Source organism: Vulpes vulpes, chromosome 4 (assembly GCF_048418805.1).
Source record: "Vulpes vulpes isolate BD-2025 chromosome 4, VulVul3, whole genome shotgun sequence".
NCBI lineage: Eukaryota > Metazoa > Chordata > Mammalia > Carnivora > Canidae > Vulpes > Vulpes vulpes.
In genome coordinates, this window is record NC_132783.1 from 62,124,218 (window position 1) to 62,146,742 (window position 22,525).

The following is a 22,525-nucleotide window of genomic DNA, read 5'->3' on the forward strand; positions in this document are numbered from 1 at the left end:
CAGGTGCCCCAAGAATGAATCCTTCTAATAAACCATGAAACACTTAAGAAAATCATGTAGTAAGCTACAAAAAAGAAAACTTTATTAAATTTACTGCAAACAGAAATGGTATAGCCCATGTTGACAAAGCCCACCAACAATAATATAATGAAACTAGAAATTAGTTAGAAAAGTCCAAACACTTAATAATTTAAACTCTCTCATTGATAATTTTTGAATCAGTAGGCAATCAATTACAGAATACCTAGTAAACAGGAAAAATAGAAATGTTACCTAAAACAATCAGTGGTAGATACTCAGAGGAAAATTAAACACTTTCTTTCACTGCTAAGCAACCAGGTAAAAAGTATAACAAAACACTTTTTCAAGATTTAAGAAAAAGCATCAAATAAGTATTAAGTAAAATAAGAAAAAGAAATAAATAGCAAAAATAAATACATTATAGAAAAAATGATCTATATGATCTATATAATAAATTAAAATGGCAGCATTGATCAATAGAGTCAAGGTTTTTTTTTTAATATAAGCTAAATGCCAACTACTCTAGTCATGAAGGAATACAAAATTAAGAATAATCTGGGATTATAGAAACAGCCACTTTTAGATCTCTTTACTAGAATTTCTTAACATATAGGGAAAAGAATGATTTCCTAGGGATACCTGGGTGGCTCAGTGGTTGAGCATCTATCTGCCTTTGGCTCAGGGTGTGATCTCAGGGTCCCGGGATCGAGCCCCGCGTCAGGCTCCCGGCATGGAGCCTGCTTCTCTCTCTGCCTATGTCTCTGCCTGTGTGTGTGTGTGTGTGTGTGTGTGTGTGTGTTTCTCATGAATAAACAAAGAAAATCTTTTTTTTTTTTAATTGGTTTCCATGGGCAACCCAGGTGGCTCAGAGGTTTAGCGCCGCCTTTGGCCCAGGGCGTGGTCCAGGAGACCCGGGATCAAGTCCCACATTGGGCTCCCTGCATGGAGCCTGCTTCTCTTTCTGCCTGTGTCTCTGTGCCTCTCTCTCTCTCCTTGTGTGTGTCTTTCATGAATAAATAAATAAGGTCTTTTAAAAAATAAAATAAAATAATAAAAAATTGGTTTCCAATTTTATATATATATACACACACACATTTTTTTTTCCACCAAAACTGACCCAAATGAGAAAAATCTAAAGGGAAAAAATCTAAATAGAAAAGTAAACCATGATCAATATTGGGTAGTCAAAGATCAAAAACTTTTTTTCTATACTCAAGAAACAAGTTATTTCTAAACTATTTCAAAGTAAAGAAATTAAGGAAACCTCCCTATTTTAAAGACAGTATAACTTTGACATCAATGCCTAACAAAGAAAGTATGCATATAAGAAAACTAAAGGGGACTCTTACTTATGAATATCGATCCAAAAATCTTATACAGGGATGCCTGGGTGGCTCAGTGGTTGAGCATCTATCTTCGGCTTAGGTCGTGATCCTGGAGTCCTGGGATTGAATTCCACATCAGTCTCCCCACAGGGAGCCTGCTTCTCCCTCTGCCTGTGTGTCTGCCTCTCTCTGTGCATCTCTCATAAATAAATAAATAAAATCCTTAAAAAAAATCTTATGCAAAGATGGTGTTTACGATGATATTCAGCAATGCATTAGCAACATTAGCTCAAGCAGGGGTTCATTCCTCCAATGAGTTAGAAATGTAGTAGGAAATCTATTAATAAGTCAAAGATAAATATGATGATCTCGACAGACTCCAAAAAAAAAATATATACTTCTAATGAAAATAATACACTCAGTGAAAAATAATTCCTCCTAGACATTATTAGTGTATGTATCTATGTGTGCAGGTGCATAGCATGTTTTACAGATAAATGGAGTGTGTGAAATATGACAATTAAGGAAGTGAATTAAGAAATCAGCTTAATTTTTTAATTAAAAAATTTTTTAATTAAAAAATAAAAATAACCAAAAACAATGAAAAAAAAAAAGAAGAAATCAGTTAAGTGAATTTCTGAAGAAACTGAGAACCACACAGAGAATTGTAAGGAAGTTCATCACAACAGTTTATAATAGCAAAATACTAGAAACAGCCTGAGTGTGGGCTAAGTAAATGCCACATCCCTTCAGTAGGGTTAGTACATATCCACTAAAACCTTGTCAAGGTTTATAGTTTATTGCCAAGAACAGATGCCCACAATAGAGACGATAGCACAAATGAATGCTATAAAGGAGTATCAATTATATGTTCACATTTCTGTGAAGTATATATATACATACACATACCCAATGTATGTATATACATAGCATGGAAAAACCATATTTTTTCAGAATATTTCTTGGGGAGCAAAAGCTGCTTCTGGCAACTATATTCTGATAAGTGCCTCAGGTAGGAAGAAAGAGCTTAAGGAACACTGATAAGGGTGGGGCTGCTCTCCCAGGTCAAAAGGGGATATTTTCTTATTTTATTTATTTTATTTTATTTTTTTATTTAAATATTTTATTTATTTATTCATTAGGGACAAAGGTGGGGGGCGGTGCAGAGACACAGGCAGAAGGAAAAGCAGGCTCCATGCAGGGAGCCCAATGGTCCTGGTCTCCAGTATCATGCCCTGGGCTGAAGGCAGGCGCTCAACTGCCAAGCCACCCAGGGATCCTCATTTTCTTATTTTAAAATAGAAAGTTAAGTGAATAAAGCCTGGGGGGAAAAGGGATCATGCTGTGTGATGTGTTCCTTTACAAAGACCCTCTGAAGCCACAATAACTTCCATTAAAAAAAAAAAATCACAAATGTTCAATAAGAATGGCAGTTTGTATGCACCTGCAGTAGGTGAAGATCTGTGGCCAAGATATTATGTAACCTTAGACAAACAGGGGATATTGAAGAATGAAATGGGAAACAGTGTCCAAATAATCCCCCAAAGTGTACAGACATCAAAGAGAAGCCTTGAGTCTGTCCCAATCCCTGTAATTGGAATTTGGACCGAGCTAGCTAAACCTTTAGGAAAGGAGGGTCACAACTGAGGTCTTGGTGGTGCGAGCTTTGCACGGGTGTGACACAGAATGCTTCTGTACATGTGCATGTGGGTGTGTGAAACGTTTCATATGTGTATGTTATAAAGATTCAAAGAAATATATTTAATAAAAGGATATATATCAAAATGGGTGGTTACATTTTACACATGGTTTCCACCTTTTTTCTTTAAATATATCATTCTTATAATGAGGTATTAATTTTTAAAATCAAATAATACAATACAAAGTTACCTTCTCTTCAAGAAGAAAAAGTAAAACAACATCATTTATAGTGACAACTGCCGCCTGTATCCCAAGACTGCCACTTGCAAGACCAGACCACAAAACACATGGCAACTTTAATCTCATGGTGTTTCAAGCTGAAGGTACAAAAATAAACTCATGAAAATTGTCCTTTCCTCATGAAGGACAAGCATGCTAAACCCTTCAAATCTTCATTCATTGCTGGCTAATAGGTCTTAAAGACAGTGAAGACCTTTCATCCTCCATTCACCCCTATTTTTCCTCATTTATTTAAGAAATATGAAGGTGGAGGAGCCTGGCTGGCTTAGTAGGTGGAATGTGCAACTCTTGATCTCAGAGTTGTGGCTTCAAGCCCCATGTTGGGTGTGCTGAGTGTGTAAAAATCTTTTTTTAAAAATGAATGCAAATGCAACAGGCACTACAGCTGGCACCTGTAATATGAATTTTCAATAATATGTGAATATAATACAGTGGTTTGTGAGTCTTCTTCTAGCATATTGTAAGCTCTTTAGATTTGAAATTCTGTCTTCTTACACCTCTGTACATTGCCTGAAATTTGGAAGGTATATTATTTCTTAATATAACAAATGGATAGGGCGCCTGAGTGGCTCAGTGGCTCTGCGTCTGACTTTGGCTCAGGTCGTGATCCCAGGGTCCCGGGATCGAGTCCCACATCGGGCTCCCCGCTGGGAGCCTGCGTTAAAAAATATATATATAACAAATGGATAGATAGTATCCAGTCTCTCATGGAATAAGAGCATCCATGGTTAAGTGTAGTACAATTTAAATGCTAAAATACTATAAAAACATTTCTAAAAAACAAAGTACTAATTCATTCAATTTTTTTCATGTTAAATAACTAAATCTCTTAACTTTTATCCAATCAGAAGATGAAATGCAAGTAATATTGGCAGTCAATTGAAAATTATTATTGAAAAAATACTCCATTCTGCATATCATATTTGTATTGTAACATCCTTGTGTCCTCATGTGTTAGTGTCTTTAAACTCTCAGACTCAAAATTTCTCAAAATATTCCTAGAATCAGAAAGCTACAGATAAAGATGTAAAGATCTTCCAAGAAAACGCTCACTTCTAAAATTTATTCAACAAACACTGATTACCTGCTTTGTATCTGGCATTGTTCAAGGTGTAAGAGATACAGCAGGAAGTCAAATGATGTTCTCCTTTGGCGCTTACACGCAAAGTCTGGAAATACTAAGTGAATAGTTAGAGCACAGGCAAATGAGGGACCAAAGAACTAGAATCCACAAATATTTTTTGTAAAATTTTCAAATTAACAAGTGGTTACTCCTAAATCCTGAAAACCTCAAAACCCAAAGTAAACAGATAAAAACTCCAGAATGCTGTTGAAAAATTTAAGAGAGCTATGCCATAGAAACTTTTTGGAGAACTTGAGGAAACGTCCCTGCAGTTCGGGGACCCTATGAACTCAGGTTTGATGACCCTTCCCAGGAAGTAGAAGCATTGAACAACTGCTCAGCATGGATTGGCCCATATGACTGAATTGGGTCAAGAACACATGGGCATTTCTCATGGATCCTGGAGGGAGAGCATCTCTGTAGACTCATCCTGAGTCCACTCAGTAGAGTCATCTACTGAGCAGCAGGAAGACTTTAGGAAAAACAGGCTGGAGGTAGACTACCAGCTGCACATGGCCAAGCAAGGAGCGGCAAAGAGCCGCCCAGAATAGAGCTGCAGCTATTCTGTCCCATGAGAAGGGACTTCGCTAAAAACATCTAACATGCACACCAGAGAAAGTCAGCTCCCAGCCACTGCCAGTCCCTCCAATCCCCTCCACTGGGATGACAGCTTTAACCTGACCAGAGCCAGAGAACAGGCAGCCACACAACCAAGTAAAAACTGTGCTAGGTTCTCTCTTTCTGTGACATCATCAGAAGGAAAACAATAACTGGCTCATGAAGGAGAAAGTAAGTAGAGACAGTAGCATGTTCCTGCTCACACAACTCATGGTGGAGCCAAGACAATTTCAGCTCCAGAGTCCACACTCAGATCCAGTCTATGCTGTACTTCCCCTACCCTGTCTCTTCCTGCTGGAACCCCTGATCTAGAAGAGATTAGTAGGGGTGGGATCCTGGTCATCTGTCAACAGATTAAGAAAGTATCTCACAAAACAGGTTACAAATTGCATTTTCATTAAAAATGTATTAGTGACTGTCAAGGTCATTTCGTAGACATGAGATTATTAGCAAATTGAAAAGAAATAATGTGTTTTGTAATTTGTCTTTCAGGATTTCCTGGAGGCCAACATAGAAATATCTGTATGCACAGATACCAGAGTAATAACTGATATAAGCCTGTTTGAAGCCAAGGCCCTCCTTTTACATCTCTTGAATACCTTCCCTCAGTGTTTTATGGCATTTAGAAAGATCTGCCTCCTTGCAACACCAGGAAAATGCTCTGAATGTGCCAAAATCCTTTATCACTGTTCTCTTTCCAAGTCTTAAAGGATTCAGAAACTGGTAACTTCTGCCGTCCTAAGAGGGCCATGGTCTATGCTGTTTCATACTTTGTTTCATACTTTGATTCTTCATAAAATGAGTATTTATAGACAGGGTTTGCCATAAGCCTTTTCTCAGACATCTTTAGAAAATCACCGTGGCTTGCAAGCCTCCTGCAGATTAAACATGCCACAGCAATGCTTTCAAACTGAATAACCAGTGCCTCTAAGATCCTCAGTTCCTCCAAGTGGCAGGCTCATGAATCAACTTTTGTCATTCTCCACCTAAAACACATATTAAATATATCCATGTCAAATTTTAAAATTGTTATAGATTATCATTCTCACCTGCTCTCTCCATGCTAAATAAACCTACTGAAGAAAAAGAAGGGTTATTTCACACACAAGTCCAAGACAGGACCATCTACTTAGTTGGAAGCATGGGAAGGAGGCTTAACAAACTTGGAGTTAATGATACTTGAATCAAACTTCCTGAGTAAGGAAGGACAGTGAGGTATAAATATCTTATGAGCTCCAAATATTGCTGCAGATCTGATACTTCTGCAGCCAGACTGAAATATATACTCATGTAGAGATGTCTACTTATCTTATGATCACACTGACTTCAATATAAATTATTGACAGCAGATAGTTCTTAAGTCAACATAAAATAATAGTCATTTATTTCTATCATGAAATCAGTGTTCACTACAATAAATACAGAAAGAGTAGTCAAAGAAATGTTTAAGCCATAAAATCTCTCATACTTCTATTTACCTCCTACAATCATCAGTGAATCTGTCATGTATATACTGAAAGAGATCCTCTTTATATACATTCGTACATAAAATACAAATATGCATGTATAAAATATACATTTTATATTTATAAGTCACTCAACTGGAATTAATATACTATTTTTCCCTTTCATCCTCAATGGTGTAATATTACACACTTATGTTAACGTCTTTTTCAATTATAGAAGTAATGTGTGAAAATAGAGTAAGAATACATATGTAATGGAACACACAGAAAAGCCAAAGATCTGTCCCCGGAAAAGCAGCCACATAGCAGTTTTCTGTGCATCCCCCCCAGAAACAACCAGAGAATACAAGAATGAATCTTTTTTTACATATTTCTAATATAATGCATTTGGAATCTTAATGTTCATAAAGTATCCTTCTTGGGTTTTTTTATGTTGTTGCTTTTGCTTCTGTTTTTCACTTAATACCATGGCCTAGATGCCCATGCTAAGAAATTACAGCAAATGGCCTGTCTTATACAGTTTTCCCAATGATATGTTCATCTAAGTTTTCAATGATAACACAGTACTACACTGTTACTTATGTAACAATCCCCTGTTGACAGAAAAATTGTTTTCAACTTTATGTAATTTATAAACAATTATGCAGTGGACATAATATGTACACATGTACAAATATATCTCTAGAATACATTATCTTAAAGTAGAATTTCTAGACTAAAGGGAAATACATTTAAAGTTTTATATGTATTGCCAACCAAAGTTTGTTTTAAATTCCATCAATTTACTCTCTCACCAAAAACATATTATCCAACGTTTTCCTCAATAATGGGTGTTATCAAATTTTTTATGTACCAAGCTAAAAAATGAAAAGAGATCCTTATTTATCATTTTAATTTGCAAGGTTTTGTCATGTTGAGAATCTATTGTTATTTATGGGTCAGGGAACTGTCTCCATCTTTTGTCTCTTTTTTCCATTAGATGCTACTTCCTTCCCTTATGGATTTATGAAAACTCTACATATTACAGAAACCAAGACTTTGTCCTTCATGTAGACAACATACTTTACAAAATTCCCACCTATTTTTATTTTGTAATGATATAATTTATCATAAACATTTTAATTTTTGCATTCAAATTTATCAGTCTTTTATTAATCACTTACTAACATGATTTAATAGTAACCTGTATCAGGATGGTCAAGGCAGTAAAGTCTGTACCTGCACAGCATCATGGCTAGCTTTGTTGTTTACATTGTGTGTCACTTACTCAACCATTAAATGCAGGGATCAGGGACTATACAGCACACAGCTGCCCCTCACTGCCCAGATTCAGGCACCTACCACAGCAAGCCCTCAATCTTTTGAACAGATGAGACTCCTGTTTAAATTCAGAACCATTAGACTCCAAGTCCATGTTCTCCCAACGTGGCAGAGAACACCTTTTCAGAAGACTATAAAAGGAACAGAGATTTAAGACTCTTGGGAAATAACAAACAAAATGGAAAACAAAGCTTCCCTGAAGAGAGATATTTAAAAAAGAGAGAGAGGAAGATAGGTGTGGGGAATTAACAAAAACTTCGAGGAGTAGTAATGCGAAAACGCAAAAGTTAATGTGAGGAATGCGTGTGTGTGTGTGTGTGTGTGTGTGTGTGTGTGTGTGCGTGTGTGTGTGTAAAGTACATTCAGAACTTATATGTCTTGCCACATGAAAAAATTAGTTTAAAAGCCACAAAATATGCATGTTTCTGAAATCACTGTGTATTATCTTAATGACATAAAGGATTACTATACTGTTACCCTCCTTTAAGATGTGAGTTTTAGAGAATTCTAAATGTGCCAATTTTAAGTAACAGCTCCCTCAAATCCTTTCTTAATCAAACGGGATGTAAATAATTAAGGAAACATAATATATTTAAGAAATATATACTTTATATCTACATATTAATCCTTAATATAGATATAAATGTACTGTCTATCAAATCCCTTATATTAACTAATTCTAGACATTCTGGAAGAATATTCTGGATGGGAGGCAAGCAATGGACAGACCCAAAAGCTCTGGGACTAGAGACAAAGTGAGTGAGGTCACAGGTAAAAAGAGAGAGACAGACCAGCCATGAAATTCAGATTAGAATTCAGTCCATAAAACCTTTTGGATGAATCAAGTATTTAATTAATATTTGAGTTGGGCACTGTAGCTTTTTTTCCAGAATTCTCTGCAATGTTCACATCTGTATGGTAGACAAGCAGTCCTAGGGCTTGGCCCCAGTTTCAGGAGGGGGTCCTGTCTCAGGCAGAATCAGTGTTGGTGAAATTCCCATCCTCTCTGGTAAGAATGAAGAGCTCAAGAAGGACTATGCATACAGTTTGGGCTAATGAGATGAAAGAGGTGATAGGCTAGAGGTTTTAGGAAATGGCATGCTCCTTCCTAAGAGATAATTTCCAGAAGCAGCCTTCTTTCACTTCTTCCACGTTAGAGAGGAAATCTGTAGCACTCTGAGCTGAGGACAGCCCACTGAGGCCACACAAGGGAAGCCAGCATTGGAAGGATCTGACTCTGTTGACAGAAGAAGCAGGTTCTGGATGCTATGGTGAAGCCACTGAGTACACCCAATGGCAGACTTCCAATTCTACACAAGCCAATGAATGTCCTCCACTGTGTGAGCCACTTTGGGTTGAGGCTGTCATTTGCAACCAGACACATCCTGAGAGTGCCATCATCATTCCACCTACAACTGCTTCCTCCCACCTTCTTTGAATAAACCATTTACAAATCATATCATATCTTTAGGGACAGCTGGGTAACTGAGTGGTTGCCTTTGGCTCAGATGGAGATCCCAGGGTCCTGGGGTGGAGGCCCACATGGGGCTCCTTGCGGAGAGACTGCTTCTCCCTCTGCCTATGTCTCTGCCTCTCTCTCTGTGTCTCTCATGAATAAATAAATAAAGTCTTTCAAAAAACCATATCTTTGCCATTGTCTCATTAAAAATTGAATCATAAAACCAATTATGATGAGGAGTTGTGCTCCCACCCTCCATGTCTCCAGCATTTCATCAAGTTTATTATTACTACTTTGGTACATTCTAAATTAATGAGATTTAATCCCCAAAGAAGTTTGTGAAGGTTTATAAAAGAAGTCTGAGGGCTACATAGCCCAAAAGGGTAGAAAGGAAGTGTTGACTTTGCTAGGATTAGACTTTTTTCTATGATTTTAGAAAAATCATTACAATTCTCTCTGTACATTACATGAGCACATGGACCTATTGAAATGAAGAAACAGACTATGGAAACCACTAATGTGAAAATATAAAATGCACATTATCTAGATCTACAACAATACTGTTTCCGCTTATAATCCTTCCTACCCTCAAACACACACAGGTCTTGACCCTAAACATCTAGTTTCTCACAGAAACGAATCCAATGTCCTCTCAAGTGAATAACTAAATTGTGGTGTTAAAAACACTACCACACATCAATTTCAACCAAATGCAGAAATTCAGTGCTGTAATTTCTTCACTGGCAAAGAAATGCAGCCCTTAGAATACTGGCACCATAAAATCCTTGTCCTAGTGATTTCATGGGTAAAATAATAAATCCAGATTCCTAAAAAGCCTCCATAGCCTGGGTCCTGCTCAAAGAAATGCCAGCCAGTGTTACCCCTTACTCTGAAAGTAGCAAACTACATGTGTTTAATTTTCATGGCATATCAAATAGCCCACCTAAAGGAAATATATTAAAAATGCTAGCAGGCACAAGGGTTTTATTTGCTAAATAGTATTTTTAAATTTTAAGGAGTTTCAATTAGATTATAGGGAATTTCCAAATATTTTGACTACCTTCCATTCTTCACATAAACAAAAAAATGCCTCAAGACCTCTTTTCTCTACTTAGGCATATACTTTCCTACTCTATCAGAATTCTGTTTAATTAGAAAATGTTTACTGAGTATCTGCCATGTGTCAGACATGAAGTTAAATGACAGAGATGCAAAAACGAGAAAGGGTATTATACTTGCCCTCGATATCACAGGCATATATGTAACTAAGTAAGAAGTGGAGTAGGTGTTATAATGCAAATAAGCACTAAGTATCAAGAAAGGAGAGAGAGAGAGAGAAGGAATGAACGAACGAACCAATGAACAAACTGCATAATCATGCTTTAGAGCTAGGAAAAGATGTCAAGATTAACTTCAAAAAAGTCACATGTGAACCAGGCCTTGAAGGAATTCTGGAAAAGGCAGGAGTATGAAAATATCACCGAAGTACGGACAGGACACTCAGAAATGGGTATGGCTAGAGAAAGGGGAAAGCCAGTGCCAAGGCCCAGGCTGAAGAGTTTGCCGGGGCTTCACATACCAGGCAAAGCAAGTTAAACTTCCCCTTCTGAAATGGTGGGAAAATGTGAGAAATTTCTAAATGGAAGACAGGTGCAGTCACAGTGTCCAGATGAATCTGGGATTTGGGAACTGAGGGCAAGTGAAAAGAGAGGTCATTCTCCGCGGGTCTCATGTTTTTGCACGTCTTGTGACAGAGCCAGTGCAAGCCTTTCTTTTGGGTCAGCCTTTCAAGGATGTTTGTAGCAAGCAGCCTTGGAAGAGGGAGATGGTATCTTTATCCAAAGCAAAAGGGCAGGCAGGCTTATTTCCAGGTAATTGATTTGGACTCCCAAATCTTTTGAGGCCACCTCACAAGCTTGCAAGTTCCTAGTTCCTGACAAGAGACAAGTAAAAGCTACTGGAATAGTCCAGGCCAAAACTAATAAGGATGTATGCTTGCATACAGTTAACTGGAATGCGGCACAAACCACAAGCATTTTTAAATTAACAGCAAGCGCACCCAAAAGATGCAAATGCAAATCTCAAAAAGACTACAGAAGGAGGATGGAGAGGGTCCCTGACAAGATCCTTGTGATGGAGAAAGAGGAGTCTTGTAGGAGTCACTTGAGAACATAAAGAAGGGCAGCCCTGGTGGCGCAGCGGTTTGGCGCCGCCTGCAGCCTGGGGTGTGATCCTGGAGACCTGGGATCAAGTCCCACATTGGGATCCCTGCATGGAGCCTGCTTCTCCCTCTCCCTTTGCCTGTGTCTCTGCCTCTCTCTCTGTGTCAATAAATAAATAACATCTAAAAAAAAAGAGAGAGAACATAAAGAAAAATACTTCATGCATATTCACACAGAGTCCCTTCACCCACAAAATCACACCCTCGCTAACTCCCCTCCATAAACCAAAGACTGATCTACTGCCCTCGCCACAGTGCACACTCAGAGATAGATGCAAGTACTAAACGTCACTTGGCTTTAGGCACAATAGTAAACACCAAAAGCCTCAATTAAGAAGCAAGTCATAAAACTGCAGTAATTGCTATGGGATCATTTTAAAGAGACATGAATCAATTGCCTTAAAAATCATCATACTTCTTACCTAGCAACTCATAGAGAGAATTCAAAATCGACTTCCAGGACTCGCCTGCTTCTCTCCCAGCAACATCAGCAAAGTGTGCCGCGCTGCTGTACACATGCAGCCTGTCTATACACTCGAGCACGAGGTTGATCATTCCCTGGAATGTTAATAAAAATTACCATCAGAAACTGTGAATCTGCTCATAGACAAGAAATGCACAGTTGATTAAAAAAAAAAAAAGCCTGGCTTAAGGTAAGACTGTTAATTGTTAGGAAAATTGAGGTCATTTAGTTAAACGACAGGAAGAAACACACTTGCATGTAAAATAAAATTTTCTTGACATAACTCAAGTGGTTTTTAAATTTGGAGGACTATTCTCAAATGCAAGCAGAAGAACAATGCAAAAATATGTGCTTTATACTTATATTTGCAAGTAGATTAATGAATCAATCACAACTGTATATCTTACCATGAGTAAATGAAGAGGTTCAGAGTATGCAACCCCAAGATATGCCTCTTTGGCATAGGATTATTTTGAACTGAAGGCTATTGAGAAAAAGCACAAGAAAAATTCTCTGCCCTTTACCTCCACCAGGAGGGGCAAGAGATGCTTAATTACAACAAACAAGACCCTGGCACTCATCAGCCCAGAGGCTTCACAGAGGAATGCACATAACAAACTTTACTAACTCATCCTTATCAGTTTCCCAGATATTTGCTGTTCCACAACTTGCTGCCCCTAGAAGATCAAAATTCCTTTCTTTTGTCTTTTCACCTTTCTACACATTTACTGTCCTTTTGTTAAGATGCTGTGTAAGTCCAAGTTCTAACCACACCTCTGAGTTGCTCATCACTGAGTGCTCCCGTGGTTATGCATGACTCACAAGTTAATAAATATCCTCTTGTTTTCTTATATCTGTCTTTTGTCACTCCAACCTGCAGGATCTCAAGCTATGAACCTAAGAGGAGTAGAGGAAACAGATTTCTCTTCCTTCCCTATAAAAGCATAGGACCTAAGAATCCTTGTTGTTAGGGCAGGCATCATCATGATCATGACTATCATCATAATTTTTAATATTAAACTTAACATCTAATGAATGAAGAAAAAGCTCATGAAAAGAGATATTTGAAACAAATAAAAAATGCATTATAGAGCTTTGTAAGATGCTGTCTACACTTGAAATTATGCTTTTATTATTATTACTAGATTAAGGTTGCCAAAATGAGGCCAAGCACATGAAAGGAGGAGCTAGTAGGAATTGACCAATCAAGAGAACCTGTTTCTCACATTGTTCTAAGAGGCACCAGGGACATAAGCACATTTCTAGGTCCCCATCCATGTTGTCTTACATGAGAAATTGGGGGGAAAAAATCCAAATCAATATCTCAAACTTTCACAGCCCAGTGTTTCATTGTAGTTTTTCTAGGTACAAAATGAATGCAGCATAGACTAACATTTTGGCATACACCAAACGAAAAGGTCCCAACAAACTACTCCACGTTGTTACTGGCTCATGTTGACCAGCCCTGTGCTTTCATACCGCTACAGTCTCTAAACACATTAGTTTTATTTTTTTATACACACAGTAAAAAGCCTTCAAAAATTAATGTTAATTTCAAATAATTTGATGGAAAATTAGGAAACAGTTTTAAAACCAGAAGAATGTAGAGTTAGGGATTCTGCGCACTCAGCAATATTCTCTAACTTTTTTTCTTAGATACTTTTACAAAGGTACTTTTACTCAGAAACACTCATTATTCCACATACAGGAAGCACTGTATGAAGAATGGGAACACCTGCTGAGCTGGCCTGATTTGCCAGCTCCCCTCTGACCTCCTATCACTGCAATTCCTGAATAGATAGTACTAAATCTGACACTCGTTTTAGGATCCTTAGACATAACCCTCAGTCCTTCTGTTAGTATGTCCATAAAACACGGCACTTGAGCTCTTTTTTAACCAGAATGTGCATGAAATAAAATCACACACAAAAACTGAACACATGTGAAAGCAGTGAGTAGAGCTGCTCCGCCCCCAGAGAGCAGAGAGCCCGCAGCTCTGCCCTGGGCGGCCTTCCCTCCCCTGGGTAGCTTCCCTCCCAGTGTAAAACTCCCTGTGGACCCTCAGGCACATCCAAGGGGCCTCGAGAACCTGCTGAACAGTCTACAAATCTTCTTGCTTGTCAAAGCCTGTATTCATTTAGACACTTTAAGAGGCTGTCTTTATATAACAAACAGGAAGCAAAGTGCAGAGCAGTGAACGATCAGTATAAAGGCCCAGCAAACCAAAATAGAACGTCCTTTGCCAGGGGAGTGAAGACTTCCGTTTTTCTAAACTAGCACTCCCCACTCCCCAACAGAGAAAGAAAGATAATTGCAGGATTCCTGTAAGCCCGGTTCTCAGGCCATAGTTTACCTGCTCAGAGTGCAAACCTGTCAGAGCGCATCCCCCCAGAGCAGCTGTTTTCCTGAGATGGTGGCATGAAAGAAATGAAGGCTGGTGGAAGCTCACCTCTTCCTGGAAGAGGTTTTGCCGGTTCTTGAGAGCTCGCAATCTGTTCTGCTTGTCTTCATGCTCCAAGTGCTCATCCGGGGGGTGGAAGTAGCCAATCAAGTCTTGCAGACTTAGACTCACAGACTCTATAGGGAGGTCCACAGTGGAGGCCCTCACTTTCTTGCTGAGCGCATCGAGGCCCCTAAATAAACGGCAAACATTTTTCTATATCAGCGATCCCCAATCTTATTATTTTTTTAGACCACAGAGGATTTAAGGCTTTACTCTCTCTCCCTGCACCACTGTAAAAGGAACCCATGAGCCAGGTGCTCATTTCCCTCAAACAGCGATAATTAATATATTCAAATGAGAAATTCTTGATTTTGTCAAGTATATATGATGCTATATTAAAACCACCAATATGAAGACAGACACATCTAGACATAAACTTGAAAGCCCTCAAGAACCAATTCCTAAAAAAATAAAAATAAAAAGAACCAATTCCTAAAAAGCCAATGGTCTCAATATTTAGGAACCACTTGATTTTCATTTTAAATCATTATATTCACCCCAAGGATTAAGATCAGCTTCCCAGATTTATGATTCTGACTTCACTTGTTCTGTTTTTTTTTTGTTTTGTTTTGTTTTTGGAGACGGAAGTGTTAACTCCTACACTATCAGTGACCCTCACTGCCATTCTGAAAATTCCTGCCTGTTTAAAAGTACATTCCAATGATGTTTATTTTAAATTTTTCTTATCAATTGGAAAATAATATATTAAAATGCTTTTATCTGAAAAAAAGTATTTATAATTGGACTAAGAAACATCGTGTTGTGTTTTCTTTGAAGAAAAACATTACTGGCATGTCAATGTGTTAATTTGTTAAGCTTTCTGAGATTCTGAGTTTTAGAATTCATAGCTCTGAATGTATCTGGAAAGAACTTTAAAATCTGGTATTTGTAAATCAAAATCATTTCAAAATAAGAAGTTTATTAAAAAGCACACAACAGACACCATAAAAGGATGGGAGAATGCATATACTATGGATGATACAGTAATACTCATATTAGTTATGACAAAATTTAATGCATAAAATATTATACTTCCTTTCCTGGCCTCTGCATCAGCAAAATTATGTGGCAATATTTTATTCCAAAGAAATGTTCCTGGTTAATTATCTGTTTTAGAATTTACATTTTGTTTTGTTTTTGTTTTTGTTTTTGTTTTAGAACTTACATTTTGAAAACAGTAAGGGCCTCATTAGTGACAATAAGCTTATCTTTGAATTTACATTGCTCACAAATATAATTTAACATGTATCATCAATTACATAGAGATGACAAATAATGTTGAAATAGTTGACTTTAGCCTCATAAACAGCAGAAATAGGAAAACTATACAACTCTTCTAAAGTTTTGGCTGGCAATTTCATATCAATTACAATAGAATTTATCTATTGCCTAGTTTTATCATCTCTGTTTTTCTCTGCCCAAAAAGTAATAGAAATGACTTTTCAGGAGAAAATGATTTCTCTCCTATTACAATGAAAACTTACATGCAATGTAATATTTCTGTTCTAAACATTTTATCCTATTACACTTCAGTTAAACGATAAATATATTTATAGTAAAGTCAAATTCAACTCTCCTCATACTGAAGTGAATGAAATTCAAGTGATTCAAATGTAGTATCTACATTTTTTAAAGATTTATTTATTTACTGAGATAGAGAGAAATCAAGTATGCATGCCCAGCACCCATCAGTGTGAGCAGCCAGTGAGATGAGGGGCAGGGGAAGGCAAGCAGACTCTGTGTTCAGCATGAGCCCAGCAAACCCCTCCATCCCATGACCTCAATATCATGACCCAAGCCAAACCAACTGAAGACACTTAACCAATTGAGCCACCCAGGTGCCCCATCAAATATAGTATCCATATTTTTAAATGTAAAAAGAAATAATAAGAAACATCACTTTTTAGGTTATTAAGTTGAATATATCTATCAGCAATGTAACCATTCAATTACTTTCTAGAAGTCTCTTGTCAAATACTATCCAAGACCCCCCAAATTGTTAAGTTTTACAATTTCTATCTCCTTTAAAGACATTCACCATCTTAATTTATCAAGAACAAAAAAATGAAGACAAAAACTAACTGAGGAAAACCAAAGGTGGTAGAATCACACTATATCTGAGCAAAAATTAAAGCCACAAATTCTCTATATTTTGCACTTTGAAGATTAAACAATATTACAACCAAATAGATTCCTCCCTAACATAATTTACTTTCAGAAAGTAAACACAAATGCAAACACACAGACACATTTCCACCATCACCACCACAAGTAACCCTGACCAGGCAGAAACCAGAAGGGTCACAGGAAATACCCTATGGGGGTGCCTGAGTGGCTCAGTCACTTAAGTGTCTGACTCTTGCTTTTGGCTCAGGTCATGAGCTCAGGGTTCTGAGACTGAGCCCAGCGTCAGGCTCTGTGCTCATTGCAGGATCTGCTTAGTATTCTCTTCCCGTCCCTCTGGCTCTCCCCATCCAAGTGTACACTCCCTTTCTCTCTCTCTCTCTCTCAAATAAATAAAATCTTAAAAGAAAACGCAAATAAAGAAAACTAAATTACCTTGTCGTTCACCCTAAGTAATAAACAGAAGTCTGCCTATGCATTTTTTTTAAATTAGGCTCTTAATAGTAAATAGCTCTACATTAATAAAACAAATACTTAAAAATAATCTACTTTTAAAAATATATAGGTGCCAATATTATAAAGACATAGAGATTTTAAGGAATTTTAGTGCTTTCATTAATATTACAGAAGGATCAAATTATTTTACTTAAAATAACATACCCTTTATAATATTCTATAATTATGTAAAATGTTTCAAAGTTTCTAAGATATATTGAAGAACTATATTAATTCAGGAACTCCGTTCAATAAATACTAATGAGCAGGTATGTAAAACTCACATATATAAAAAATATATGAACAAGATGAATTAAATAGGTAAATCACTAAGAAAAATAAATCTAGTCAACAAACATGAATTACAACTATTTTCACAATTCCTGAATAAATTCAACTTAAAAAATCATTATGAATACATACATACATAGGTATATACATACAAACACATATACACATAATTTTCGTTTCCATCAAATTGGCAAGTTTAAAGAGATATAGGATTTATCCATCACAAGCCAGAGTGTGTATTGGTATAATGTTACCAGAAAACATTTTGACGTCAAGCTTGATTTAGTTTGTAGATATGCAACTGTTTTCCATTATGAGGTAGGAAAACTTAGTTACTACAAGAATCATTTTTAAATACATTCCAAGGTGCACCCGGGTGGATCAGTTGCTTGTGTTCAACTCTTGATTCCAGTTCAGGTCATGATTTCAGGGTTGTGAAATCAAACCCTGAATTGGTCTCTGCACTGAGTATGGAGCCTGCTTAAGATTCTCTCTCTCCCTCTTCCTCTGTCCCTCCAATCAATCAATCAATAAATATTCAAAACTCACAAAGCATCTAGGTTTCATCACCCTCAATGTGAAAGGAAATTTAAATAGGTCCAGCTCAAGGGTGTTTTATAAAATAATCCTGAACTACAGCTATGAATTACAAGTTACACACACAATTTCTAAAAATCACATTCCCTTTTTAAAAGTTTATTTATATGAAAGACATAAAAATCATCTATCATTTTCAAATGTGTACTGCCAACCTACCAAATTATATAGGTTTACCACCATAGTATATTTTAGAATTGTGTATTTGTAAATCTAATAAGGAAATTGAAATAAAATGTCAAACTACTACTACAGCAAAATAAAACATACCTTATAAATCTATTGAAAAGGAAAACTGTGCTCCGAATGACTCGTGCAGTCCGTGATTCTTCATGCTGAGATCTGGATAAATTTAAGCCATCATCCATGTGACCTTCATGATGCATAATAGCCTGTACAAACACAGAATTAACACCATTACTTCCATCATCTTCTTTCTTTTTATTAAGATTTATGTTTATTTATTTGACAGAGAGAGCACACAAGCAGGGGGAGCAGCAGGCAGAGGGAGATGGAGGCACAGGGAAAGGGACAATCAGGCTTCCTGCTGACCCAGGATCCTGGGATCATGACCTGAGCCAAAGGCAGATGCTTAATTGACTGAGCCACCCAGGCGCCCCCACCATCTCCTTTCTAAATGGGTGTTAAGAAGATGTGAACTCCAAAGGTAAGCCATAACAATAAATAGAATCAAAAGGCAGGGACAAGGGGCAATAAGCTGATGTGTACATTTAAAATAATACGCACAGGTCTCTTACAAACCAGTCATTTAATATATTCATTGGGTTCTTCTCTCAAAGAATTCACCAGTAAATGAGTTGAACAAACAGACACCAGAATATTCTCATATATCTATGTTCAATGACTGAACCACAATCTAAGCAAACTCTGAACAAAGCAATAAAGGAAAACATTGCATTGGTATGCCAGTTAGACAGCAGTTCTGAACACACAATGAGTAATAAGTACCTATCAGTGTTTCTAAGGCATTCTAAGTTCCTTAAAAAACGCACTTTTATCTTATTCATTCTTTTGTTAGACTTTATGCTTTTGAACTTTTTATGAAAGTAATAATATAAGTGTAGAAATCTTCGGTGAACAGCTAAATGAATTTCACAAAGTGAATGCACCATGTAATCAACACCTCAATCCAGACAGAGAACATTATAGAACCTTAAGATACCCCTAGGGCTCCCTTACTGTTCCCCATCCTCTATACTGCTCCCCACATTCCTGACTCTTCACAGAGAAAGTCCATTGTGCTCTACACATAAATGGGACTATGTGTATCTAGCTTCCTTCACTCAGTGCCTGTAGCAAGACATTTCAGCACATGTAAGCAGGGGCACTGAACTAAAATTAGTAACTAGAACCAAAATTATACACTATCTGAAAAGCAGTGTAAAGAGAAACTCCTCAGACCAAAATCAATGAGACAGAGCTACATCCATATTCAAAGGCAATTCTTCATTGTCTTAAATGTCTTCATCGACAAAGAAAAAAATGATTAAAATGAAGGAACATATTATTCATTGTAAGACAAAAAAAGAAAAATAGAGTGGAGAAGTGGAATTCATAAAGATAAAAAGAGGAACTAATGAACTAAAAACCAAGTACTAAAAAGGATGGATAAACCAAGATTTGATTCTTTGAGAAGACAAATAAAATAAATAAACCTTTCACAAGCCAGGCTAAAGATAAAATTTTAAAAAGAAGAAAAAAAAAACCCAGAATAAGATATAAGACACAAAGACAGCAAAATCGTAGCACTGTCATAAATCAATATTATATATAACTCAATGGCAAAATAATGTAAATTAATACCCCAGAGGAAATGGATGGCTTCCTAGCAAATCAAGAATCAAATAAAGTAGAAAATTTGATGAGATTGGCTTATTTAGAAGATACTAGAAAGGGAAGTGTAAGAGTTAATATATAAAAGATCCTAGGTTTACATGTGAGTTCTAATGAATCTTCAAAGAACAGAGATTTTTTTCATGGTAAACTGGTCCTGATCAGAGGTCAGCAAACTATGCCATTTTTGAGTACAGTCTGTGAGCTTTAAGTGAATTTTACATTTTAAATGGTTAAAAAAGACTCAAAAAATGTATTTTGTGACATATGAAAATTTCATGAAATTCCAATATCCCTAACAAACAAAAATTAATTTTATCTCTGAATATACATGTAATAATCCTAAGAAAATGTGAATAAGATCTAGTAATATTTCAAAAGCATAATAGACTATGGCCAAATAGGGTTTTGTCTATGCCTTTAAGGATTCTTCAATATCATAATGTCCATTACCTTATTTATCAACAAATTGAAGGCCATTAAAACATGATTTATAATTTCTTTAATTGATAAAAATTCAGCAAAAATTACTAAGTTTTTAAGAAGCCTTAAAAAACAGGAGTAGCAGGATATAACTTACATATATGAACTATTTCAATTACCTGTAGGATGCAAGAAGGTATAAATTCTGTGAAACAGGAGTGAAGGTTTCACAGAAGGAGTGAAGGTTCAGTAAGAAAACGCCTGAGATGAATAATCAGAACAATGAAAAATGGAACGTTGACATAAAAAGTGACTGAGGGTGAAATCATGAAAAATTACAAGAAAAGTACAATTTCAAAGACACTGAGAGAACTTGAGAATAGCACCAAACACAACAAAATGAGTGATCTGGAGGACAATCTGGGAATCAAGATCTGGAAATAAGGAAGAAAGATAAGAATACAGAACAAGGACAGCCAATATGGAGAAGCAGAACGAGCTTATTTCCCGAGAAAGAAACTAAAAAACTGAAGGAAAACATGTCCTTTCCTTTCTGTCCTTCCCCCTTAGACTGTGAAATGAACCTACTCTAACCTCTGTCTTCTGAGGACCTCAAAAAGCAGCTTGAATCCTTTGGTTCCAAATAACCATAACTTGGGACAAAAGTCAAAGGCATTTTGCTGAATGGAAGAAGCTTTATACCAAAGAGTGGTGCTACATAGTTTCCTTTATATGAAGTTCTGCACCAGACAAAACTAACCTATGGTGGGAAAATGTTACAGAAGCAGTTGCGCCTGGGGAAGAAGGGGCAGGAAGATGAGCTGGACAGGAACGCTGGGCGACTTTCTGCTGAAATGGAACTTTCTCCTGCCACATCATCCATCACTTGTGTGGATCACATAATCTTTTGGCATTTCAGTGTACACATCATCACTTATGTGAATCACATAATCTTTTGGCATTTCAGTGTATTTAGATACTACCTTTAAAAATTCCACATAGGTAACAGCAATAATTTAGCAGAACATGGCAAGGATGCAGAACTGTAAATGAAACAAGCATAAAAAAGCACTGGAAACGCTGAAGGTGAAGGATAGATACACCAGGGCTCAGCATACTATTTTGTTTCCTTGGCATATATTTGAATTTCCCATCATAAAACGTTAAATTCAGCTAAGCTCAGTCATAGGAAATAATAAATGGTTTACAATACTGAATACAAACAAACACATTTAAATTTATAAGCCTAGATCAAAGACCTCAAAGACAAGTGATCATCTCTTCACAAAGATTATGTGGGTCTGCAGGAGAGCTGTCCCTGGCTGTCCACCCAAAGCTCTAAGATAGTAGAGTGATGCATTAAGACAACTCCCTCAAAGGAGAATCAGCCTCCAACCTCACTAAAATCAGTGCTGGTCACTCCAAAGAGATCACAATAAAACACAATTAAACAATCCATGCTGAAAATAAAGATTTCTGCCCCACTATAGTCTTTCCAACATTTAGAGAAGTAATAGTTGTCTTGTTTTTTGGTTCTGTGCACTGTGCTACATGTTGGCGTAAAATTTATTACTATATATTTGCCCTTAAAGAAGCTCACAAATGGTGGGTAGCAGGGGGAGACATCAAGGGAGGGAGGAAGGAAGGTAGGAGAGAAAGAGGAGAAAGGTAGCCTAGTAAGTGAAATAGCACAGGACCTCAAATAAAACTTAATTAAGTCATACACGAATATTATGAGAACACAAAGGAGGACATAGAAAATAAGCTGAGACATTCAGAAGAAGTTTTCAAATTATCTTTAAACTTCACCTCTGGGGGCACCTGGGTGGCTCAGTCGGCTAGGCATCTGCCTTTGGCTCAGGTCATGATCTCAGGGTCCTAGGATTAGGTTCCCTGCTCAGCGGAGAGTGTGCTTCTCCCTCTCCTTCTGCACTGCCTCCCATCATGCACACTCTCTCTCTAATAAATAAAATCTTAAAAAATATATAAAAACTTAACCTCTGGAGGACAGGTAGAAATTGGGTGGAGAAAAAAAGTTTTAAAGGGCATTCCAAACAGAGGAAAGAGTGCAGTTGACCCCTGAATAACACAGGTTTAAACTACACAGGGCACTCACATGTGGATTTTTTTTTCAAAATATACTGTATAGTACTATACATGTATTTTCTCTTCTGATCTTCTTAATATTTTCTTTTCTCTCGCTTACTTTATTGTAAGAATACAGTATATAATGCATGTAGCATACAAAATATGTGTTAATTGTTTATGTTTTCAGTGAAGC

The 22,525-nt window shown here is 36.9% G+C and overlaps 1 protein-coding gene across 3 annotated transcripts in view; it reads right to left on the reverse strand.

Moving 5' to 3' along the window:
* RYR2 (ryanodine receptor 2) overlaps positions 1-22,525 on the reverse strand; it is a 721,805-nt gene that overhangs the window by 341,052 nt on the left and 358,228 nt on the right. For all 3 annotated transcript variants that reach the window (XM_072755910.1, XM_072755909.1, XM_072755907.1), the window contains 3 exons: positions 18,238-18,359; positions 14,407-14,590; positions 11,917-12,052 (listed from right to left, as the gene is read on the reverse strand). In XM_072755910.1, the coding sequence (XP_072612011.1) occupies positions 11,917-12,052; positions 14,407-14,590; positions 18,238-18,359 (442 nt within the window). The remainder of the gene's footprint in view (positions 1-11,916; positions 12,053-14,406; positions 14,591-18,237; positions 18,360-22,525) is intronic.